We start from the raw sequence: 27,451 nt of genomic DNA, 5'->3' as shown, positions 1-27,451 counted from the left end.
ATTTATAATTTTTCATTTATAAAAGGCAATTTATGATTATGATGCATATAGTAACATATAATCATACTATCTGTGCTAATTACTGGTTTCAAGTTTTCATTTTAGGGATCTTTATGAATCATGTGTAATAAACAAAAATATGGTGGTGTATTTAACTTTAATTAGGTCTTTAGTATTCAAATTAGTTAATCACGTATTTTGTACGATGTATCCAATGACTTCATTTTAGTAGAGAGACCCTAGTTTTGTAATACCACATTTAGCTAAGTTAAGTTAAGATTAATACATTTAAAAAATATCTTTCAACAAGTGAAATATGTTAAATATATAACAATAATGCCATATATGGAGAAAAAGATGCATCTATACGTTTCCGGTTTATTAAAGGGAATTCCATTCATATAGTAAACACCTATAGAACTGCACCTTGTTGAGGTCATCAGACATCTCATCTCACTGGTGACACCTCAAACTGATATTTTATTTAATTATTATAAGACATTCCATACTAAAATAATAATGCGCTATTCCTAATGCGATAAACGATTGATTAGTGTTTTGTCCACAAAAGAGAATTGGCGCCTGATTTAATTTGGAAAGTACCAGCTCCTTGTAACAAAACTGGGCGTGACATTTAACTTCTGTCAAACACGTGACACTCACTATCCAATCACAGCCATCGATAGAAATACAAGCACATTGGCGATTTGTCACTACCGGAACGGTAAAGTTGTCTCTTGTCCCAAGAAGATGATTTTCTATTAGGATATTTAGGACAACACTTGGGATATATTTTGTGTTTGGATGAGTATTAGGAGTTCTTCTTTTTAGATTGCATGTTTTTCTGGTGATTTCATTGAAGTAGTGTGCTAATTTCACCCGGAACTAACATCAGAGTGACCAAAATGGCGGACCAAGATTTTGGAAACCTTTCCGCTCAGGAGCTGCGATACCTGGCGATTGACAGAAGTGTTGTTAATAATCCTGCATTGCAGGCAGAATGGGCTGCCAAAAAATTAATATGGATTCCCGACGAAACCCATGGATTTGTAGGTGCCAGTGTAAAAGGCGACAGAGGCGATCAATTGGAAGTTGTTATAGACGAAACTGGCAAAAAGGTGTTGATCCACCGTGATGATGTGCAAAAAATGAACCCTCCAAAATTTAATAAAGTTGAGGACATGGCAGAACTGACGTGCCTAAATGAAGCCTCTGTTCTTCACAACTTAAAAGACAGATATTACTCGGGCTTAATATATGTAAGTTATAGAAATGTATTACACCTGGATTTTATCATATGCAGTGTAGGCTAATGCACAAGTGTGACATAAAGGTGCACTGATGCATGACAAATAATTATTACAGTTGCTACCTAGCTACAATTTAATATAACAAAATAAATGGTTTACTAAACGTTAAAGTGCAATGTTGGCTTGCTATCGCAGACAAGACTCTTCTTTCACCCAGGCCTTAACAGATTTTAAAAATATTTCTTAGGATTGTTATGGTTAGTGATATATACAATATTTTTTTAATTATTTTATTAAGTATGGGTACTACAAATCAAGGATTCAAACAAATAATAAAAATGGACGTATTTTGCAGAAGACATTTGTGCATAAGAAAATATAGATTGGAGGTGTAACGATATACTCAAATGTTCAGTACACAGGCCTTCAGATTTCATGGTAAAAGTTGTTTCCAGTAGCATGTCTGTAAAATCATGGAACCGAAATTTTGTTTCCCATGATTATTATATTGATTACGAGTATTCAACTAAAATAATATATATACAATTTTTTTTTAATTATGTTTCCGATATCACACTACTGGAGAGAGTGTTTGACATAATCACAAGACCTGATTCGGATTGTTCTATTAAGCAAACGTCTCAGTTCCTGTTCAGGTAAACCTGAATCAGAGTTCCAATATGCGCTCAAATCAAATGTGTTACAATAACTTGCACATTTGAAGCAAAATCACTGGCACTAATCGTGTTTCTGCCAGAAAGAAATTTTTGGGTTTGGCGCTATGGAATTGAATGCAACCACAGTCAGCGGGGTATGGGTGGCCTCCCCTACAAAGAAAATGGGTTATGTTTAAGGTTATGGTTAAGATCCCCGTCTTGTTCCAGCCAGTGCACCACGACTGGTATATCAAAGGCTGTGGTATGTACTACCCTGTGTGGGATGGTGCATATAAAAGATCCCTTGCTGCTAATCGAAAAGAATAGCCCATGATGCCATATAACCGTAAATAAAATGTGTTAAGTGCGTCGTTAAATAAAACCTTTCTTTCTTTAATTTTGTTAAAATGTGGCGCCATACCCATTTTACCCTCTGACAGAAACCCTGGCTAATTATTTGTAGTGTATCTCTTAAATACAGGGGTCAAGAAATAGTATTTAAATTAAGGTATAATTTTGTAGAAAATATTTAACCTTACTACTGTCACTGTCTGAAGTCGACGTCACACGTGCTGAATCAAATAGGCCCCACTATTTCCTGTGGGAAGAAATGACATAGGCCTATATACTATTATGTTTATTTAGCTGTCAAAATCACAAGAGCCTGCTTATAATGGAGAGGGTGTGTCTAAAATCAAATTTATAATAGAGTTTGAAAACAAGTCTCTTGGCACAGTTTTTTTGCGAAAATTTAAATCAGTGGTATTTAAAATGGGTTCCCATGACTTGTTTTCATGGAACCTAAAAACAGTTTCCGATGGGTTTCTATGCAGGCGCGTGCGCAGGGGGGGGGGGTTTGGGGGTCGAAAACACACCCCCTGCTCAAGGCAGAATTTTTTTTCATATCCCTGTTTTTTTACATACCTGTGAATGGATATGGAAGTACTGAGATGTTATTGGGCTTCGCCAGACACCTTGACCCACCCCCACCCCCTGCAAAATTTCCTGTGCATGCCCCTGCTATGATCACCAGGCATGGAACCAAAGAAGTGTTTCCCATGAAATTTGAAATCTTACGGCCTGGGTACACCGAACAGCGATCTGCAGGCCTTCTAGAATACGGTGGCCCGATGCCCGAGGCCGTTGTGTTTTGGATTCAGGCCAGTAAAAGTTACTTTGTGCAATCCCGATGGCAAGTGGTACAACAAAAAAAAACCCGCTACGTCCTACGATCATACAAAAACAAAAGAAACATCTACAAGTCACTTCTTTCGATTTGCGATCACATGCAATATTTTACTAACAAATAGTTGGCCACCAGTAATATCTGACCCATCCATGACATCAATATACCTACTGATATAACTTTATTAAAGTGTAAACATTGGAAAAACAAAGTTCATTGTTTTGCCGCCATTTTGTTTTTTACACTGGAATCCAAAGATTTGTTACTCTGATACTGATAATATGCAAAACGGTAACCAGTCTTTTATTAGTTTTAAAGGTTGCATGTCACTATTTACAAATACTTTAAATGTGTAAATTATTAATTTAATTTATAAAATATGACATAAATTGCAAGAAGGTTTTTTAAAAAGCTTAGGAACACAGTATGATAGTATCATGAAATAGATAAATTTAAAGTACCCAAATTACTAATATGGTGTGTGTGTGTTGGGGTTGGGTATGTGTGTGTGTGTTAAGCCTTAAACTGCAATACATGTACACTTTAATAAAGGTTCTTAATTGTTTATTTTCTCTTTTTGTTTTTTGGAGGGTGGGGGGGGGGTGAGTTCCCATTCATAAGTAAATAAATAATGCTGTTAATTGTTGTAATATCTCGGTAACATGGATTATTTTTTATAACTTAGGTGGTTTTAGTGCATGGAAACAATTATTTAAATATTTTAATAGGTACGGTAACTTTATTCTAAACTGATGAAAATTATATGCATATTTTTCTAAACAAACCATAAAGCATGCCCAATGAGCCTATCGGTTGTGCAAATTGACAAATTGATTAAACATGATGTCAGTATGACAAATGAACATTAAAAAGTTAATTATTTTAATTTACTGGGTGTTTTTTTGTTTTATCAACAGTTAAAATTGGGCAAGTGAATTTTTCACCATGGCCAGTGAATTTTCAAATCCACTGGCCCTATGGCAAGTGAATTTTAAAAATATTCTAGAACCCCTGAATTCTGTATCGTAGTTGCGTTCGTATTCGTCACTAAGTGAACCAAATGCACAAATACATATATATATATATATATATATATATATATATATATATAATGCTAACTGTACAGTTTATGTTTGTAATTCACACTAACCAAAATGCAATACCGATCAATTTTTGTTGATATTGTCCAGACCCGTTTTGTATTAATAGGTCAAGCACATAGACCAACCAGACTTTACGAGTTGCGTTCCTAAGAGTCATAGGCGAGTGTATTTTGTTGGTGTATGCAATTATACAAACATTAAAATAGCTGATTAAAGCAAAATTAAAACTAAAATTTAAATAATCAAGGATGAACTAATAAGATTTATACCAGCGAACCCGACTGGTTTAAATTACTGCCTTCTTGCATGGCAGAAACATCAGTGTTTTTTTCACATCTAAGCCATATAGCTAAACATCTCAAGAGTCTTATTCACAGTTTCGCATTGATCCCAGTCGATGGGCCCATTGGGCTATTTCTTGTTCCAGCCAGTGCACCACAACTGGTATTTCAAAGGCTGTGGTATGTACTATCCTGTCTGTGGGATGGTGCATATAAAAGATACCTTGCTACTAATGAAAAAAATGTAACGGCTTTCCTCTCTATGTCTGTGTCAAAATGACCATATGTTTGACTTCAAATAGCTGATGTTTAATAAAATCAGTGAGCTCTAGTGGTGTCTTTAAACAAAACAAACTTTAAACTCTTATTCATCCCAGCAATAAGTGTGCCAAGTGAGCACACTGCTAGGGGTGTGGTAACAGCACAGAAAGCTGCACTTTCCTATGGAAATCTTAGTGTTCTTTAAAAAGAATGTGATTCTGCACTAGACCATGATTAACCATTTTTTACTTTAAAAAAAAAAAATCTGTTCTTCCTTTCTGCAAAGCCTTTTCACTGTTGTAATCATGGACGTGAATACATATATGTATTCTTCACCTCATTTTTGTGATATGTATCATATTCGTTACACCCCTTACATAGATGCAGTGCAGGAAAATAGACATTGTGTTCTAAGAGAAAGTCAAACAAGATTTTTCTAATGTTGCCTCATTTTTGCCACATTAAAATGGTGACTATTTTGCATTGCAAATTTATGACATTATGTGACATTCGAAAAGTGTACCAACTTCTCAGATCAGGATCACAAAATGCAAAAATATGAGTCGTTTGGCAGGTTAGCTTGAGTTACCTCCAGCCCTCCCCTTATTGATATGTTGGGGAAGGCTAGAGGAAGCTATGTAATGCTTTGGCAATCGTTGACATCCAAATAGTTGCAAGCTACTGTTTCTAAAATAACAATATTTTCCTAAATTTGATGCTACAGAGCTTGTTTGATCCTTGAGTCCAGTTATTACATTAAACTTACATGTTGTTAACCAGTACCAAAGTTATGCGAAACGAACCTGCACTGTGCTTTCTTGTGGTAACGTAGAGCAAAGTGTGTTCCAACGTGACATGTTAGTACTGGTTAACAACATGTAAGTGTAATGTTGTGACTCATTATTAGTACATCACTTGATGTACGGTATATGATAAGTGTGTACATAGCATGTTAGTACTATGTAGGTTTATACTAAAGTGCCACTTGACAGAATATACCAAAGACTAACAGAATTACAAACCTGTGGTAACGAAATTACGAAATGTTAACAGCTATAATTTTACTAATAATGCATGAATTTGAAAGTAAATGTTTATGGTTATGTGAATTTACATTTACTTAGAGAATATGAGTTGATTACATATGCATATATACACATATATACACAAATATATATGAACAATACAAACTAACTTTTTGTTTTCGGTAACAGATTTACAAACTGATTCTGTTTTCCAATTTCCCCTATCTATATTTTGGGCTCCCTGACATTAATCACTGATGATTTGGAAAAAAAAAAAGTAGCTTGATGTATATTTTTATTTTTGAGCACAGTTGAAAAAAGTTGAAATACATCAGTTTAAAGGCATACTGTCACAAATTTAAGGACCTTATTTCTCTAAACATGGATAATAAATAAAATTACATTAATTGTTGAAAACCAAATGTAGCTATCGCATCACCTTAACTGAACCATGATGGAGTGAAATCCATGTCCACCAACTCTGCAATTTTAGTTTTTGAATTATGGACCATAGCCATAATTCAATTATTTTTACAAAATATCATTAATAAATGGAGTATGGTGGTTATGAAGATGGTTGAATGAAGTTCATTTAGAGACAAGTCAAATTATTTTTGTTCAGGTAATACTTTGTTAGACCATTAAAATAGGTCAGTGATCTGTGACAATATGCCTTTAAATGTGATTTTAAAAGTATGTTAGTAAAAAAATATTAGATTTTTCCTAAGGTACAAAATTTAATGCAGCCATTATCAGCCTTTGCAACACATTTTATCATTCAGCAGTGCTGATGTAAAATTGATTAACATCACCATTTAAGGGATAGAATTGTACTATGTATGTTTTTAATTCAGAATTACAGGTAACTGATAAAGATACAGAGTGGTATAAAGTGGCAGGTCTCTGAAAATTGTGTGAATGATCATTTTACGTAACCAGTTTTCATATTGCACACATTAAATTTGTTACACACATTAAATTTAGCATATGTTTTATGTGGTTGTAAATTCTCGGAGGCCAGTATAGGTAATGGTTATTGTTAAACTTATATCTTCAGTTTTAAGAATTCAGTGTTTTTCCTGTAGATCCATACTGTTAAGGGATATACATATCTTGATTATTATTATTATTATACAGCCCTCAAAATTCAGATCATCTGATTCTTGTGATGATAATTTAGTGTACATGAATGTAATATGTAATAATATACAGATAATATCAAAGTACATGCCCAGTGATGCTAAAAATGCCATTACAGCTTTTTGCAGTGGCAGTGCTGATTGCGATGGCAAATTTCAAGGGCTGATTATAGCTTAAATGACACATTTACATGTTAAAATAACTTTTTATCAAAATATTTATGGGTGTTTTTTTTCAGACATATTCTGGTTTATTTTGTGTGGTTGTGAATCCATACAAGAAGCTTCCCATCTATACAGAAAAGGTTGTCGAACTGTACAAGGGCAAGAAGCGACATGAAGTTCCACCACATGTGTATGCCATTACTGATTCAGCCTACAGGTGTATGCTTCAAGGTAAATACTATTATTAAAGCAAACGACATATACAGGGTATATTGATTTGCATTTTACTGTGTATCAGCAGTGGAAGTACACAGCACAACTTAAATATCTGCATACCGGACGTCTAGCGAACCATTTCCCACTGTTGTTACATAAATAGCTGTTCACTCAAGGGTGAATGCTGTTCAGAGTATTAATCTGTGTAGGTTACTGCAGGGTGGCATGTCTGAAAAGAGTGTTTGTAGTTGATTAATTTGATAGTGCCTCAAGTGGTTCGCAGATCGACCAACTGGTTGTGCATCTTGACAGCTCGGGTCATCCCTGAGACTGGCTTTCTTACAACCTGACAAACTATTTTACTATTGACTTGGTCAGTTGGTATTTTATGTTACTTATAAATACATATCTAAAAAAAGAAGAAGAAAACGTGAACAGCTTTTTTTCATGTTTGAGAATTTGTGAAAAAAAATAATTATTTGAATTATGTTGTTGAATAATTCAGGTCTTTAGAATAATTCAGGTCTTTAGATCATACTAATTTGGAAAAAAACAGATTTTTGTCTGTTCTGTGCATACCAGTCTTTTTAGTGCAGTAATGTTAATAGCTGGTAAAGAGTTATACATATTCAGAAATCATTTCAAGTTATTATAATCATATTACAGCTTAACATTCCATTGATTTGGGCTTGTTTATTTTGGCATACATATTTTGGACACCTTTTATTGCCTCATCTTTGGTGCAGTCTAAAGCCCTGATAATTATTTTAAAAATAAGACGGATGTAGAATTAATATTATATGTCATAAATTGACTAATAACCTTCATGAAAAACTCTAATGACTGTGCAAGTTGTAACCAGTGATTTTCACATTGTTGGGATGGATGCAGCTCAGTGGTAGGGTGTTTACCTGAAGAGCGATACACAGCAATATTGATCACCCTTGGTTCTCATCTGTCCCAAACAGTACCACAAATGGTACATTAAAGGCGATGGTATATACTGTCCTGTCTGTCAGAAAGTGCATATAAAAGATCCCTTGTGGTGTGTTTAGTACTTAGGAGTAGCATATATCGCATGTGGGGTCTGCAGGTTTTCATTCTTGTAACCAGGGAACACTATTTCAAAATGTTAGGTAATCAGAAATCAGTTCAGGTGATTTTCATGCAGGTAACCGATTGTTCAGTTATACAGGGTACAATATTTCAGGTAACTGGAACTTTAACCAATTGTTTACTTACATGAATTACAGTTATGTAACTTGTGAGAAACCTAATCATAACACATGTACTATTTTGGACTACATAAGCTCGAATTAACCCATTTATAAAGAAAATAATATAGTGCATATCAACCAGGCATAAAATAACATGGCCTATCCTTTGTGGTCTATTTTGGAACAGCCCTAACTGCACCATGCTTCATGTTTGTAAAGGTATCCTAAGTTGTTATGCAGACTTTGTGTTGTGGTTTGGCAGTGTTAAGAGTTTGTGTGTAAATGCGTCCTTAACCTTATAATGTGTTGCCAGGTGGGCGACTGAAAATTTCTGCACATTATATTATGTATCAAAATGCAAATAACTAATGTTTGTAAGAGATCGGAAAGTTAATTTTTATTTATTGTTTTCAACTGGTTTCCAATTGGTATCTGCGCAACCAAACCTATATAGGACATAATAGCGACCACTTCCCCAGTCTATCAAACAGTCTAAAACAATTTGGAATACCTCAGTTGGTTTTGATTATGAATTCGGAAAACCTCAATCACATAAATGTATTCGTATGTTCAGTCGGAACACATCAGCCATGTCTGTCTTTACTTTCCATTTAGTTACAATCGGAACAACTCGTCACATTCCGCTATGCTATGATTTTGTTTATGAGCCTGATGTTTTCTCAAGTTACATTGTGTTGGAAAGTGTTCTCTTTTTTAACGGAATATACCGAGTCTACTATAGTATACCAAACACCCAGTCGTCACTGCGAATGATGTCAAAGACAGCTATCATTGCCTGTGCACGTGTGAGTATTCTGGGAACTTCAAATTAACTGAACTCTTGACAGGTCACTTACGATTAGTCTGTGTAGATTTCTAAACAGTCAGGTTTTGTAATTAGTTCCCTGTTTGATATTGGCTCACGTTTACAAATGATACAAGCTCACATTATTGTATGGTATTGACACAAAATTCTAGTATGTTAGTATAGTGATTTACTTTATGGTTTAGAAATATTGTTGTTATTATCCATTTCATAATTAAATAGTGATTATGCGTGTATGCTAAGATAACATGTTTTTAAAGTGCAATTTAAGTGAGTTCTTTTTTTTAACGACATTCGGTTATGGGCCATTCAAAAGATGTATGGGCGAGTCAGTGTTGCTGTGAGTGGCCCAATTGGCCAGTCAAAAAAAAATCCCAAGTGCATACCCTGTAGCATGTTTTCTTCTTAATCAATTATTTATAGTGACTTACCAGTCTGACAAGCTCATGACTTTCTTTTGACTAAAAATGCAGTATCTTTTGTGTGGCATTTTAGAGATGAAGCTTTCACACCTGGAGCCGAAAACAGCTTCTGAGCATTTGAATTATTTATTTGTTCATATTCTTAATAGTACTTACTGACATGTGCCAGCTTTAATAATAAGTTTTTTTTAAATATTTGTATGGATATAAAAACACTGAATAACATTGATTCTTAGTGTATCCTTTATCCCATTCCTTTTGTAGATGACAGTGTCTGTGTATTTAAAAATATAGATACTAGTAGCTGAGGGTTTAGAGACATGTATACTTCAGTGGCACGATAAGTAGAACAGTTTTTAACCTCAAAAGTTGTCCATTAAAAAACGTTTCAATCTACATAAAACTCGTTAGAAAAAATTAACAATTTAATGCTTCTTTAATAACATTTCCTATGGGCCATTACTTCAGCAGACTTTTCCTATGTATGTCTAACTTTGTTGTGGCAGTTAAATCTGTGCAGGCCTCATGGGAAGAGTAAGCTTATTGCCTGCTGTAATATTTGCCAGCTGGAGTTTGTTCTTTGTCTTGTAAGACAAACATCTTTGGATTTGTGTAGATTGTATGGGCACATCTTGTTGTGGTCTTTACAGACAATGGAAACATATTGATACACAAGAAATTCTAGGGTCAAAAATATAATGCAATAAGTTTTTAAAAAGAAAGAAAAAAGGGTCCACAGTTAGCCATTTAGTACCATTATTAGGCCATCTTTAAAAAAAACCATGTGTTACATTTTCTTTTTACAATACCTTTCCTGCTTGTGGTTCACTAAGAATTAAAACAAAGAAAAGGGAAAATTATGGTTGACCCCCAAAATAAAATCAATTGGATTATTTTGCAAAGACCGGGTTAGGAATTTGTCATAATTTACTTGTAGAAAGCAGGGCTACCAGATATCTAAACTGTGCAAGCCTTGGGTTTTAAGGCAGGCTCCTGCCCACCATTGCCACACGAAATAAGTTTTCCGCCTACAGAAGTACTTTTGTATCAGTTGTTCAACTCAGAATATTTTGGGGGAGATCTACCCAAACTGAATTGTTCTTGGTCGGGCAAAAACAGCCTGCCCAACCTGTAAAGAGATTATCTAGGCAGGCTGAAAACAACCTGCCTGCATCTTTTAAATGACAAGGCCTGCTGTAGTTGCTAAGCAACATTGTTAGCCACCAAACAATTCACCCATTGGTGGTTTGCATGAATTTGATAAACTTTGCGAAACTGACGCACAAACAGAATGATGATTCACATGGAATATTGTGTCCTGTGAACATGTTGTTGCAGTCTGTTTTCATAGTAACCATATGACGGGAGTATTTCGTAATTAATTTCCTTAATTACTGAATATTTTGGGGTTTTTTAAATCACTGTGCATGGGTGGGTGGGGGGGGGGGGTGGGGACAAGTGTGGTTTATTGATACTGTGGCAATATTTTTATCACCATTGGTGGGCCCATAGGGATATTTTTCATTCCAGCCAGTGCTCTACAACTGGTGTAAAAAGGCTGTGGTATGTACTATCCTGTCTGGGATTGTGCATATAAAAGACCCCATGCTGCTAATCGAAAAGATTAGCCTATGAAGTGGCGATAGTGGGTTTCCTCTCTCAATATCTGTGTGGTCCTTAATCATATGTCTGACACCATATAACCGTAAATAAAAATGTTAAAGGGACACACCCTAGTTACGTTTATTTGTTAACCATTACGGCGTTGTTTTTCGCTATTAAACCCCATTTTTCACAAATAAAATTGCACTTTACTTACATTTTATTATTTAGAATACACATTTCCATTCACCTGAAGTGCTTTTTGGTAATCCTGATGTTTGTAAAACCACGAAATGCATTTTTTGTATTTCTTAAAATGCCGCGTGCACTCGAGAAAAAACCGTTAAGCAAGCGAGGTCCAATCTATTTTTAGAGCGAATCTTCCTGTGTAAACGTCACAGACGTTGGTATACCATGTGACCGTTATCATTTTTTGTTCGGTTTGTTTTCTCGTGCACAGTTCGCGCAATCAACATCCGATTTGTTGTCGTTTGCTTGTTGTTCATTTGTGAGATTTTTCTTCACAATTCGTGAACATTTTCAGTAACAATAAAGTTCAGACAAGTAAGTGTCTCAATACAAAACGTTACAAACCCTTAAAACCAATAATTTTGCTAAGTCTTACGATATCTGGAGAGGGGATACAACCAGGACAGAACAGTTGGAACATGTCCAGGAGAGGTGAAACGAACGCACCCCAAGTCTGTGAAATTTGTCGTGACGTAGGCATTGTTGTGCTTGAGCGACATCTACCGGTGACATCAGAATACTAACTTTCAAAATTATTTCAAGCAATTGGGACATGGGGATTCCCATGGTATTTATCGATATAAAAGCTGCTTTTTCACTCCATTTGATAAAAACGTGATCTAAGTGTGTTACAGGTTTGTAGATTAACCAAATTATAATTTATTTTCGCTGGATGGAACTAGGGTGTGCGGCTTTAAGAGTGCTTCGTTAAATGAAACATTTCCTTCTCCCTCAAACTTTTGAGAGGACGATGTTTTTAAAAAGGAGGGAGGCTTAAATTTGCTTATTTGCAGCACCGTGTCACATTTATTGGCTAAGGGTGACTAAGAATTTTACAAAGGTAGTCCATTGGGTGACCATAGATTTTAGTGTATGGCAAGTATGGTACTAGTTAAAAAAAGAAATATACTGATACCGAATCGAATGTGACAAAACACACTGTGTCTATGCTGGGGCGAACGTGCAGTGTAAATTAAAAAAAAAAATTCTTTAACTCTCTTTTTTTATTTTATGATACAAGTTTTAAGGCATTTGATGGAACATCCAAGGTAATCTGAATGACATGACCATAATACATGATCAGGGCCGTATCTCTGCACAAAGCAGTCAATGGGCATTTGGCAAAATAGTGGATGATTTCATGGATCTCTATCTAGGAGAACAGCTTCTTCCGAGGAAATCATTTGCTGGGAATTTCAACCTCCTTGTATCACCACAGTTTATACCATCCCTCTTGCATCGGCACAAAGAGGACTGCCATACCCAGACTAGTTTATTAAAGCATGCACAGTTCTACCTTTTGTCTGTACTGCATTATCTTTTACCCTTTAAAAATGAGATTTAATATGTTTAATTTAATGGTACTTTGTAAAGAAACATGTTTATTTATACTGGATTTCTTTTTCAATTTTTTTTTTAGTTGGTACGGGTTTAAAACTTAATAACATGTTTTTATAAGAATTTTTACTTTATTCATCAGGAAGTTAAATGTCAATTCATCGGTTTTCTTTAACACAAACGGTTATTATTCAACAAAAAACATTCTAGTTTTAATTTTAACTGCATAGTTTGACACCCAATAGCCGATGTATTTTTCGTGCTGGGGTGTCGTTAACCATTCATTCATTCGTTTAATTTTAACTGTGAAGTTAAATTCCAATGTGATAATTGGAGGGCTAGTTGAATTTGAGAAGGGCCAGTAAGATTTTTTTTCAACTGGCCCTGCTGGCAACCTTGGTTTTCATGTTAATTTTCAACCCAGGGACATGTTTTCCAAAAATGAAAGCAGTTGGCAGTCTGATCAGTAGCAAAAGAAGGAGCGAGGGACATGTGGACCCTTCCATGCTTGCTATCTCGAAATGAAAATGCAGCCAACAATTTAATTTGAGCCTTGCTTATGGGTGGAATTTAAAGTAGCCCAGTGTGCTGATGGGATTGGTGAAAACTGAAAATGGTTACCTAGCTTCTGGTGGTGCCTGGCATTTGAGGACTAATTTTTGAAATATGTTGTGTTTTTTGTTGTAAAATTGCCTGCTTTAAGTGCTTGTTTTTTTATTGTGTGAGTCACTTGAGATATAAGCTACACTTTTTAAAGACTTTACCTCCAAATCCAAGGCCAGAATTATTTGTAGACAACTTTCTTTTGATTCTACGTTATACGGTCTGTTTGTTTTTGGTTTGTTGCATGTACAGTGTAATAGATTTATACTGTTTTGTCACTGTAATGGGTTGATAGGTTTTTGCCAAATGATTGTTGCAGATGCTGGTTCATATATCTGATTTGATTCATGATCTGTGTTGAGCTGCTTTTTGGTTTACAGCTCATTAAAATGGCGACTGTATACGTTCATTCACAACCCATGGCAGTCAGGCCATTCAGTCCTTTAAGTGTAAATAACACCTCTGGCTTCTCTCTGCTTTTATGTTACATGTAGCACACCCAGAATAACTTCTTATCAGGTATGAGTTGTTTTTTCCTCCTTTTTTCATTTCTGGCTCATGTCTGTTATTTAATGTCTATTTTAATAGCTTGGCACATTTGTACAACATAAAAAATTAAAATAAATTTTTATAAGTTTCTACTAAATCTAAAAAAAAGTATTGTTCACTCTAACCTCGCAACAAAAGTAACTTTAAAAAAAAAATCTTTTTAAAATTTCTTTTTATTATACTGTATTTAAATAAAATATAAAAATAAAATGCCAACCGACCCACCACTAAATTGGTTAGAAATGTTACATCCTTTTAAAATTTCTTACAATGATGTGCCTACATTTACAATAATAGCAGTAACTTGTAGATTGGTAGTCTGGTTTGTTTAGAAAACATATATTTTTTTTACATGCAGTGTACGTATCCAAGGTTGTTATAAAAGTGTCTAAAACCAAAACAGTCTGTAGCTACGTATCTTTACCACAGGATAACTCTGGAAACATTTTGTTTATGATGTAAAACTGCATTTGGAGCCAAAATGACATAGCGCATGAACTAGGATGTGCATTCTGATTTCAGTTTAAATATACCCCTTATCTCAGTATCAAATATACCCACCTTTTCTGTGCAATCCATGCTTTTGAAAGGAAAAAAAAACCCTGCATCAATTCTGGAACTTTGGTCTGACCAGAGACATGACTGTTTTTGGAGGTTTTTTTCCTGCCTAACAGGAAGTAATTAATACTGTAATTAACCTTTAGACTACTGGATTAATTTTTAACAAAAACCACGTTGAGTGGGTACACGTTTATAATTTTTACTCACATATATTCACTTAAATGTTTCATAAATACATGAAATAAAGTTCATATATGAATCGGTAAGTATTATTTTCGTGTCTTTTTTTTTAATTTTTATTATTTTAGATCAGCTAATGGTGATTAAAATTAGGCAAAAAATCTAAAAAGTTGCGTTTACGTACGGGCATTTGTGGCTAGCTGTCCAGTATTTATGTCCATTATTCAAAATTTCAAGGTATTTTCAATTGAAAAAATCAAAACAAAAACCACCATTTTGAAAAAAAAAAAAAAAATCTTTAATTATATTTCCGTTTCCAGTGAGTGTCGTGTGCAAAACAGCAGGAAATATGAATTGGGGAATGCACTGTATACAGTGTACAGTATATCGACTGATGTGACGTCGGGCGAGATATCTCGCCTGCAGTAGTCAGAAGGTTAAATGACAGGTACCTGAAGTGCTGGTCAGGGAGACCAGGAAGGTCACCTGTTTCAGTTTACTACAAACACAATACACTTTCCAGATCTTGTTTACTGTTACCTTGCTTTCATATCAGTTTTGAAATTTAAAATGTAGGCATCAATCATTTATGTAATTAATAGGTTTTTCAGTGCGTGTAAAAATGTCAGTTCTTCACGTTTAAAAATATCAGCCGAGTGGCAAATCACTCTCCTCGTAAGTTCTAGGCAAGTGATTTGGCTAGCAAAAATGTTTAGTAAAGAAAAGAAAGCGATGTTTTACTTAGTGATTCACTCAACATATTTTTATTTCTGGTTTTAAGGGTGAGACGTAGCCGAGTGGTAAAGTGCTTGCCTTATGCACGGTCGGTCTGTGATTGATCTCCGTCAGTTTAGCTATTTCTCATTCTAGCCAGTGTACCATGACTGGTATATCAAAGGCTGTGGTATGTGCTATCCTGTCTATAGGATGGTGCATATAAAAGATTCCATTAAGAAAAATGCAGCAGGTTTCCTCTGATGACTACTTGTCAGAGTTACCAAATGTTTGACATCAAATAGCCAATGATTAATTAATCAATGTGCTCCAGTGGTGTCCACATCATTTTTCTGTTTTGCCAGAAGTCCTCTATATTTCCTCATTTTCTCATTAGCTACATCTGCAGTTGCAAGTATCAGCAGTTTGCTGAATAGTTCTAAAGGAATGTTAAGTTTGATTTTAAAAAAATAAATCTATGGCTCGCTTTAAATTTAATGCATTACAATTCCCATATTCCTCAATATTTTGCAATGCTACCCAGTAATACTGTTGGGTATCATCCCTCACAAAGCGAATCAAAATATGTTCCTTCTTATTTCCAGTTCTTCTAGCTTATGATCCATCATTTAGAATGGAAAATGCTTTTAAAAAGCACATTATTACTGCATGTTTCTCTTGAATGGCATCAGTAAAAAAGCTTACACATTCTCTAGCTTTATTGCAAATCTGTACCAGAGATCAAGTACACTCCATTAGTTGAGTATTTCTCGTTCCATCCAGTGTACGACGACTGGTATATCAAAGGCCGTGGTATGTGCTATCCTGTGCGGAATAGTGCATATAAAAGATCCCTTGCTGCTAATCGAAAAGAGTAGCCCATGAAGTTGTGTCACTGGGTTTCGTCTCCCAATATCTGTGGTCCTTAACTATATGTCTGACACCATATAACTGTACATAAAATGTGTTGAGTGCATCGTTAAATTAAACATTTCCTTCCATTAATTAAAGACTATATATCAGCATTACAAATGTACATCCAGTAGCTGATGTCATGATACACAGGAATTGACAAGTTGCTCTTGTTGCTTAGTAAAGGTAATTGAGTACCAATACATATGCAAACTGGAAAACGGGGCATAAAAACAAAGATTTTCTTAACTGTGATGAATTGTGCCATCCCTATTGGGTATCACACACACATATTCACACACCATGCAGACAGACACACATACAGACAGACACACATACACACACACACATACATCTTTGTAACATGCTGCTGAATTAAAAAACCCATTACGTTATATTTGACATTCAGTATAACACTGCTGCATTTATCCACTGAATTCAGTAGGCTTTCTTTTATAAAACACTGCATATGCAAACCACGTTTTACCCTGTACACTCTTCATACATAATACCAGAACTCCCTGTCCCCTCTGGGCATTCGTACTTATGAGTAATAATTAGCTTGACAACTACAGTAAAAGTTGAATACGTTCAATGATGGATTTGATTACATGGCCAAGTAACAATTTTATCATGAAAAGCTATTGTTTGTAGTTCCTTTAACAGTTAAATACCTGTCCAAAGTTAACAAGATGTTTGCAAACAATCAAGGGAACTGTCACTTTCTAACTCGATGCATGTGAATAACTGTGGTGTAACAGAAATGGAATGAGGCTTGTTTAAATACCAAGCCACATGTTATGCTAAGAATGCATTTTGCACCTTGTGCATTATACATAGACTTGTTTCATTCATTTGGGTTTTAGTATTATTATTAAAAAAAAGCAAAAAATAAAAGCATTAGAATATTACATTAGTAACCCAGTTAAACTGATGTATTTCAAATGTGTTAAATATTAAACTTGTCAAACTCCCCTCTCTCTCTCTCTCCTCTCCTTCTCTCTCCTCCTCTCCCCCCCCCCCCCCCCAGAAAGAAGAAAAGTATAATTGCAATACTGTACGTGCTAACCTAAAAATGTATATACCTTCATTAAAAAAATATTTATACTCCATATTTTTGCATATGAATAATAATAATATTTGTTTTTTGCCCATTTAAGATCACTGTTGGTCACTTGAGAAACACTACACTTTACGTTTTGGTCATATGTAATTGATTTTATGTTTATTAAATAAAAAATATGAAATTGGTAATTTAATACAATGAGTGTAGCATTTTTAAAGTGGTACGGTATTATACCTGTTCTTAAACATGTAAAGTGCTTTAAAAATAAATTTTGGTAGTGGTTGTACCTGTTATATCAAAGTTTCAGTTGTATAATCTTCTACAACCTTCACAATAACCTGCCACCTCATCATGACCTGCATCAAGTCTAAGGCAGTCATTGGTATTGCTTGTATGTCATGCTTTGCTTCACATTCTTAGCATTATCCAAGTATCATTGTGACCTACATTGACTAAGGTAGAAGGGATTTTTTCTCCCTAGACAAGCAATTATAACTTAGTAATAGCTTTTCTAAATTAGTAATAGATTTTCTTGTTATATACATGTGCCACATGCATTGGTCTGATAACTGTTCATTAGTTAATGCCTGATACCAGTCTAATTAGATTATAGATGTTGTCATATTTTATTTCTTATTTTTATGCATGTTACAATATGTTATTCTTTTGTTTAATTCTTGTAATGTAATTATGCAGAAACATTAAATATTTATATATATATATTTATTTATTTTTTAACAACATAAGTCTTTAAATATTGTCTCCATGGATCACTTTTAGCTAAATTTTTCTTTTTTTGTTTGTCTAGAAAAAAAAAGGTATTGACAAAAATTAAAATCTGATGGCAGACTGACAAACTTTTACGACATGAGATTGAAATTAAAGTTTGCTGTTCGTCAGATGTGTGTTGACATAAGTGTATCAAGTTTACAGAGAGTGAGATACAGTACAAGGCTTTGAGTGGTCTGATCTAAAGTCTTCCTTCCTCACTTTCCCTAATCTCTAGAGATAACACTATCTCAGTTTGCAAGCCCTCCCTGCACATTCCAGAAAGCAATCAGCCTAATTGATTCTAGAGTCTCTACAGTGATATGCTATTACTATATGGCTTTCAGACTTTGGGAACATGGCTATTTATACACACATTCTTCATTTATCTCTGATTCATAGATAGAAACTAAATTCCCCCAGTTTAATCTTAAACTATAACATACACGATACATATAGATGTAGTTACACATGTATGTGTTTGTATGTGCGTGTAAATTGAGTAAAAGAAAAGAATATTTGTGTAATCAGAATCTAATACTATTGTAATTTTGCTACACTTAGTAAAAGTTTTAGAAAGGAAATTGACTTCTGCCATTAAGATATTCTTACCAATTAGCAATGAGACATTTATATGTAATTTTCTGCCACAACTCAGCACATACTGTAACTTTTGGTAACTAGATGTTGAGCATTAGCTGTAATGAGAAATAATGGTATGGGTTCACTGAGGAGAATTGATCATATATTGTATAATACTTTATTTTCGCGTGGAATTTATTTTCGTGTTTTTCGCGTGTGAATGAAATTCGTGAAAATATATTCCACGCGAAAATAAACTTTTTATAAAGGCCGACAAATATAAAATAAAAGTATGTAGTCTCATTCAACTATACCACATTAGTTTCCGATGTACAAGGCTAGTAGTAACAAAGCGGTGCTCCCTCCTGTCACAGAACAAACCACAACACACAAAAGCTGTTTAAAACTTTAAATCAAGAACACGATTGTAAGTACATACATGATAATAAAACAATACTAACACTAACAATCTTTATGCTGTTTTCCTTCACATGTGCTAGCGATCAGTTCATTGGACAGAGTCTACACGTGTTCAAGGACGGAAGTAAACATGCATTATCACAGTATATTAAAAATGTGGAAGTGAAAAAATCCGGACTGGGCTATGTTCAGATGTTTCACAATTTTATTTTTATTTTTGGCCTGTTAGCCAATCACAAACCGTTTTGAACTAGTATTTTGACGGCAATAAATATTGTTTCAATCAAACTTAAGTTACTGAGTACTAGTAGCTTGTGCCTTCAAATTTCGTTTCGTTTGTTTTCGGTTTTTGTTTTTATAACAATTATAAGGACAATAAAGTCTTGATTGGTTAAAGCATGAAAACTATTGTTTTATGTGTATAGCACTTGTGTGTACATGTAGGATTAGTTCTACAGATTAGTGTAACAACCGGCAAAACTAAGTTCCGTTTTTTAAAACAAAATTATTGACATCTGTACTTCGTTTTTTTATTGATGATGGTTGGGAGATTCGCGAAAATAAATGTTCGCGAATTGACCCATTTTCATTAAATCGCGAAAATTTGATCCTACGAAAATAAAGTATTCTACAGTAGAGTATGACATCTTGACTGACTCACATTTATAAATACATGTTCTATTGTTGGTGTAGAGCTTTGGGTAACAAACAGCCCTTTTTAAACATTAGTAATTGTGTTCTTATTTCAAGTTTAACTTTTTCATTTCAAGTCTAAAAAGTTTTTAATCTTGCTTATTGTGTCATGCCTCTGGTTTATTTTATTTTATGGCCATTGACATTACTTATTGCCAGTCTTTGTTTGCTTGGCTATCCTTTTTGTTTTTCTTCTTTCAAGGTGTATGGGTAGCATAAAATTTACTGTCAAAATGTGCTCTGACAAAACAAGTGCAGTGAAGCGATAAAGTAGTGGGTTGTTGTTGTACACTGTGTAGAAGTCACCTTGCGCTGTGAGTCAGCCAGCATGCAGCATCGGAACATCCTTGTGTCTGGGGCCAGCGATACTAGCGTGACTCACTGTGTATTGGGGTCACTGGCTATCAGCGGCCTTCTAAACTGGCAATTACCTGACAATGGCAATGTGGCTGTTTCACTAATACTTAATACCCACCACCTCTTTAATCGGCTTGGCTACTACTTAGCAGTTATGTCATGTAGTGTTGTCTACTGCTGCTACTAATAGTAGGACCTACTACACAGCAGTGCGCTTGTCTGCAGTAAATCTTTATCAACACAACAGTTTTGTGTATGTAGTAAAATGTCTGTTGTATTTATTCCAGCATTTAAATGTATTCTCATGCTTGTCTGAGCGTGTTTTTCAAGACAGAGGTTAATGGTTCATGAGGGGTTAATAGTTAGTGAGAGAGAGAAGTAGGTGTGGGTATCAATCATTCTCTGTATGTTAGTATTATGTTATAAACCCATTACTTACCAGTGTTAAAACCATTGGCCTAATTGCTCATTATTGCTCAGTACAATGCATTTTTAATGTCATGGTAGTCCCTACTATGGATATGATACCCGTATGGTTAGAAGGTCCATACTTGAACTTTCAATAGATGTAGTTACCTTTCAAACGATTAGACAAGATCAGGTGGGATAAAAATATCAAATAATAGCCATTGTCAGTTTTAGTATTATGAGTAGGTGTTTAATTATAGAATTACAGTAGCAAGGAATAATTTACTGGGTGTATCACTGTATGTAGATTTTAATTAGCACTACACTGGTATGCTTTTTCCATTATAGTTTGTTAGTTTTATTTCACAGTGTATACTATATAGTTTGAAAATAAAATGGTGTATCTTTCTTCTCTGATTTTTAAACAGCCTAACCATTAAAATATTCCTGTGCATGTATACAATCCTGGTACTTAATTGACTATGCAGCTTAAATAAGCAAACTACATGAAAATGATATGTACATGTACATGGTAGCCTGCTATCATTTTACACTGTCTAGACCACAATGCAGGCCTATGGGGGGCTATTTCTGAGGGTTGATAGGAGTGGGGTATAAACACTTTTTAAAGTATCAATCACCACATGCTTTGCTTGAAAGTACTAAGTGCCTGAGATTTCTAGAGTGGTTGAAAGGCAAGGGGCCATTTGTAACTCATCATAGCCAGCAGCACGATTTCCTGGCATCTGGAGTACACAATTATCCCAGTGTTTACTAAAAGTTTTTGACTATTTTAAGGTGAAGGGTTATTCTATATTGATCATTTTGGTATTATGTAACTGGTACACGTATGTATTTCACAACTGTATAGTGTGCTTTTCTGTATTTGAATATGAAAGATCCCTTGCCAATGATAGAAATAAGCAAGACAATTTACTAGTCCATTGGACAAATACATCTAGAAATCTATTTGTCTGCCAATATTTTCACTTGTCCAAATAAACAGATTGTTTTATTCAAGTACCAGGATGATGTTTGTGATTGCTCAAAATGAAAATGCATTGAAATTTTTTACTTGTCCACTGGACAACCACAGAGGCACATTTTGCTTGTCCGAATAGATTTTTACTTGTGCTTATTTCGAACACAACTTGCTGCTAACTGGTAACAAGACTAGCTATGTAGTGCTAGAGAAATTCCTTTGACACTAACCCAGAAACAGCAGCACAGACAATTTATTAACAATGGTGTGCTGGTGTCAGTGTGTTTGAACTGTAATCGGTTATAAACTGGTTATTTTCTTCCATTAATCAGCTTTAAAAATTTTAATATGTCATGTGGGTTGTTTTTGTTTTGGGGGTTTTCCGCCGCAGACTTTTATTGTCTTATTTATTTTTATTTTTTTATTCACCATTCCGTTACAAAGGCCTACCCCTGTCCAGATGTCATGTGTTTTTATCTGTCCTAAATTCCACACGGTTAATGCATGTCTTACTGTGACACAGATAGATGGACAGACACATAAAAATAGTTCAAAACAATATTAAATGGATGTACATGTAGCTCATAAATATAGTCAGGTTAAAGTGCTTTTTATTTAAATATGCATTCTCACAGCTGCGTGTTGTCTGCGAACATGCTGACATGGTCAGCTCTAAGACAGTAGGACACTGGTGAGTGTATTCAACATGTAGTTTATGAAGAGCATGTGGACCATATGACTGCTCCATTGTTCTAGTGATAGGCACTCGTTTCAGTAGGAGGTTTTTCTGTCTGCATTAGGCAGGTCAGGGAAATGATTGCCTTTATCTTTGTGTGATAGGCCTACATTGTTTGTGTATGTTACCTGTACCAGGAAAAACAAAATAGAACATAGTAAAATAGGTCATTGAAAACTTTGTAATGCCTAATTTTATCGGCTTTTAAATATTAATCTTCCAGTGTGGTAAATTAAATTAACAAAATGCAGGCAGCAATCTATTACGTGTACGTACATGTAGGCATACTAACAGGGGCAGTATCTAGCTCAGTCAGTAGTGTGCTCACCTGAGGTGCTTGCGTCAATGGATCAAATCCCCTCATTGGACCGATTCTCTGATTGGGCTTTTCCTGTCTCAATCAATGCCACATAACTGATATTTCAGTGACCATGGTATGTGCTGTCCTTTCAGTAAGGGAAATAAGTTCTGACTGCAAATTTCGATGTTAAGTACAATCCTTTAATACAATCCTCCTGGTTGAAATTTTAAAACTACATGTAGAGTACTGAGATATACCACGAAACCTAATAATCGGTTAACCGAACTGCAGCTTATTTCAAGGGAACTACATGTAGTGTATTGAGATATACCACGAAACCTAATAATTGGTTAACCGAACTGCAGCTTATTTCAAGGGAACTACATGTAGTGTACTGAGATATACCACGAAACCTAATAATCGGTTAACCGAACTGCAGCTTATTTCAAGGGAACTACATGTAGTGTATTGAGATATACCACGAAACCTAATAATCGGTTAACCGAACTGCAGCTTATTTCGAGGGAACTACATGTAGTTTATTGAGATATACCACGAAACCTAATAATCGGTTAACCAACTGCAGCTTATTTCGAGGGAACTACATGTAGTGTACTGAGATATACCACGAAACCTAATAATCGGTTAACCGAACTGCAGCTTATTTCGAGGGAACTACATGTAGTGTATTGAGATATACCACGAAAGCTAATAATCGGTTAACCGAACTGCAGCTTATTTCGAGGGAACTACATGTAGTGTATTGAGATATACCACGAAACCTAATAATCGGTTATGCAAACTGTAGCTTATTTTGAGGGAACTACATGTAACCTACTAATCAGTTGTGCGAATTAATCAGTTGTGCGAAAGTTCCATTTTATAAAAACTGGCATGCAATTTTTACGTTTCAGTATTTGAATTTTCTGTAAACTGTTTGAATTATATGGTTGTGTTTTTGTCCTTTCAGACCGAGAAGATCAGTCGATCCTTTGCACGTAAGTGACCAGCCACAGCCTTGACTTGACCATGGTTACAGCTTGTCTTTCTGCCTGAATCTATAATTTTCAGTGGTGCTTTAAAGCTAATTACATGTTCATGTCATGGGTTATGCATTTATCACAATGGGTATTGTCTCACTGAATATTCGTTATATGTGTGGGTAATTGCATGATGTCTTTTACCTAGAAGGTAGCACACAGAAAATATTCAAACATATATTTTGAAAGAAACTTAATTAAAAAAAAACCCCCAAAATTGCAGAGAAGGTGAGTTAAATTGAGCAAATTATTTTTGCTGTGAGGAATAAAGTTAAATGATACATACTTAGTACATTGTAACTGTTGTGCCATGCAAAACATCTTGAGAATTCTTTGATACGTTTTTAGTAGTCAAGGGTCCAAAAAGTACTAGTCTGTCAGCAGGGTTTCTGCCAGAGGATAAAATGGGTATGGCACCATACCCAAATTGTTTTGCAGATTTTATTTTCTTAAGTTGACCATTTGACAATATTAATGACTCTTATCATTACTGTATGATTTTCTTAACCCTAACACTGACCCTAAACCTAACCCATTTTCTTTCTGGGAGAGGCCCCCTGTACTCCCTATTGACTGGTTGCATTCAGCATGCACATTGTAAATATTCAATTTCATAGTGCAATATCCAAACATTTCTTTCTGGTCAGTCAAATGCAACTGAAAATTTTAACATTTAAGAAGTGGAATGAATGAATGAATGTTTAACGACACCCCAGCACGAAAAATACATCGGCTATTGGGTGTCAAACTATGGTAATGCAAACAAATAAGGTGATGATCAACATCAATATAAAAATTCAAGATTTAAATAAAAACTATGTAAAGAACTATGCAAAAATACAAGTATCACAGATAGATACTGACGTTTAGTCAAAATTTCAATTTGTGCTGTATTCGCCATTCTCAAAGATAATGTTACACCCCTGCACCACGGTGAGGTTACAGCACGCGCAAGGGGATTTAAGAAGTATAACCACCAGTCCGAGGGGCAACTCTTTGTCATACAATTTAAGTAATCTTTTTTCTTTCTTTTTTTGACTCGACTATTTAGTATTCTGGTGTGGTGAATGTTGGTAGTAGTCATTAAACTGGTTTTAAAATGATGTGCACATTTGAACTATCTGTGTTTGTCCTGAAAAATAAATGATTCTCATAATTGATTTTATAATTTAAAAGAAAAGTTATAAATTGAGCTTTATTATTATTTATATACAGTGGACTGTCTAAACTATAACTGTTGAATTTTTATATTGATGTTACTCATCACTTAAGTTTTGCATTTACCATAGTTTGACACATATTGACTGATATATTTTTCTATTCTGTCTAAACTGGGAGAGGGGGTGTAGCCAGGACAGGATAGCACATATCACAGCCTTTGATATACCAGTCATGGTGCACTGGCTAGGGAAAAACCCTAGACCAACCACTGGGCTATGTCCCCACCCCCATCCCCATGTACGCTTGTTTATTTAACTGATAACTTTAGTTTTTACATGAAATGCAGTCATACAGGAATAACAAGAGTCCTGACAGGCCCATAAATAACTAGTCAATTTCAAGATAACAAACACAAGAAGAGCCTGTAACAAACAAAGTGAAACTCAAATTTAGTTTAGGTGCATTGTGTCATGTTTCCTAAAGTTGAACTGATTATAAGCAATCACAAGGTGTGGGACACTGTAGCTCACTCATGAGTAATTGCCTTGTTTTGAATAGCATAATTACAATTTTGTTTCAACTTATTTTCGTGCTTATATCCAATTAAGGTTCAAGCACGCTGTCCTGGGCACTGACATCAGCTATCTTGGCTGTCTGTCCAGGACAGTGGGTTAGTTGTTACTGGTTAGTGGTGTTGTGGTTAAGCCATCGAACATACAGCTGGTAGATGCAGGGTTTGCAGCCTGGTACCGGCTCCTACCCAGAGCAAGTTTTAAAGACAGCTCCCTCTTCTCTCTCTCTAATCAGTAACGACTAACTCACTGTCCTGGACAGACAGCCCAGATAGCTGAGGTGTGTACCCAGGACAGCATGCTTAAACCTTAGTTGGATATAAACACGAAAATAAGTTGAACTGAAATGAAATCTTGAATTTACATCTGGCATCTGCAATCTGGCTTGAGTTTAACATTGATAAATTAACTTCACGGGACAGAGATTACATTGGATTATACACATGTGGGTTTGGACAGTCCACTTTATGTATATAACGTAAATTTTTCATTCAGTGAGCATATTTGTTAAGTATACATTTAGAGGTTCTGGAAATATTAAGAGTACATTTTTGCAATGTAACAGTTTTGGTCATAAGCAAAATGAATTCTAGCTGAAAATCACTCTCCTGCAAAAATACTAGGCAAGCAATCACATGAAGTTTTAAATAAAATTTAAATTACAATTTTTATGACAAAGAAATCAATTTGCTGCTCAATTAAAACTTTCCACGTGAGTGTGGAGGAGAGTGCAAGTGATCACTCGTTTGATAAAACCTTGTGTAGCTAAAACCATATGGATCATGTCCAAGGAATAAAAATAATGTAGTGTTTTGGAAGTTGGCCAAAACGTTTAGCATTGTGCTATTATTGGAACTCTGATTAATCTACTACATCATCTGACAAGCATGTCTATATGTGTCCAATATCAGTGATAGCTATGTTTTGAAGTGCTTGCCACACATTAATGGAACACACTAGTAGTACTAGTAAGCTACGTGTATGGTAATTTGTGTCGGTCCGACAGCAACAGCTTCTGTACACTGACCTGGTTGGCAGGTTTAGTTTAGTTTTGTTAAATGTTCAACAGTTGCAAACAATTGCAAGAACGATAGTTACTCACGCAAGCCAAGTTTTATGTAACCCAGTTTCTTGGTAAACATTAAATTTAGAACATCATTTACATGGTCATGCAAAAACTAAATCTATTACCTCAACTTATTTTTGCATGATTAATAAATTTTTGTTTATGTACATTTTCAATTCTCAGAAGCTTGGTTCATGCATGCTGTCCTGGACAGTCACCTGGGCTATCTGGGTTGTCATTTATTACTTCATTTTATATACTGAGCATTGTAACTTATGCTGTTGTTGATTTAATCATTGATTGGTCCTATATTTGTTTACTTTTAGAGGAGAATCTGGTGCTGGTAAAACGGAAAACACCAAAAAGGTCATCCAGTATTTGGCATACGTTGCTGCATCATCAAAGAGTCAGCGAACCTCTGTCTCCAACATTCACGTCCAGGTAAGACCAGCATGACTTCATATTGGCTGCAGGTTTCAAACAGTATCTCTATTTATTTGTCACTCAAATACACTAATGCAAAATGTCATTAATTTTTTTTTAATGTATTGGTGGTTTTGTTAATTATTTTTGAGGCTTAAATTTCTGTTATTGTGTTATCTTTGCTCCATACCAAAATTTAGTAAAATAGACATACCAATGTAGGATAATAACTCCATTATTCTATAACTTACGCATGATATCCATGTCATAAACCCATGTGATAATTTAGTGTATTAACCCGGTTAATAATGGTATGCAAATTGAAAGCTATATGCAAATTTGCGGGGTCTCTAGGTAATAATGTGTTGCTATGAATTGGTTATTTGTTTACAAGCCAACAAGACCTGTATAACTGAGTGTA

At 34.9% G+C, this 27,451-nt stretch overlaps 1 protein-coding gene across 3 annotated transcripts in view; it reads left to right on the top strand.

The window, feature by feature from the left end:
* Positions 1 to 705: 705 nt before the first annotated feature.
* Positions 706 to 27,451, top strand: part of LOC121378281 (myosin heavy chain, non-muscle-like) — a 70,632-nt gene continuing 43,886 nt past the window's right edge. For all 3 annotated transcript variants that reach the window (XM_041506376.1, XM_041506374.1, XM_041506375.1), the window contains exons 1-4: positions 706 to 1,259; positions 7,141 to 7,297; positions 23,739 to 23,766; positions 26,934 to 27,048. In XM_041506376.1, the coding sequence (XP_041362310.1) occupies positions 906 to 1,259; positions 7,141 to 7,297; positions 23,739 to 23,766; positions 26,934 to 27,048 (654 nt within the window). In that variant the 5' untranslated portion in view covers positions 706 to 905. The remainder of the gene's footprint in view (positions 1,260 to 7,140; positions 7,298 to 23,738; positions 23,767 to 26,933; positions 27,049 to 27,451) is intronic.

Source organism: Gigantopelta aegis, chromosome 8 (genome assembly GCF_016097555.1).
Source record: "Gigantopelta aegis isolate Gae_Host chromosome 8, Gae_host_genome, whole genome shotgun sequence".
Classification (NCBI taxonomy): Eukaryota; Metazoa; Mollusca; class Gastropoda; order Neomphalida; family Peltospiridae; genus Gigantopelta; species Gigantopelta aegis.
The sequence above is the reverse complement of the archived record's forward strand: the minus strand, read 5'-3'. Positions and strand labels throughout refer to the sequence as shown.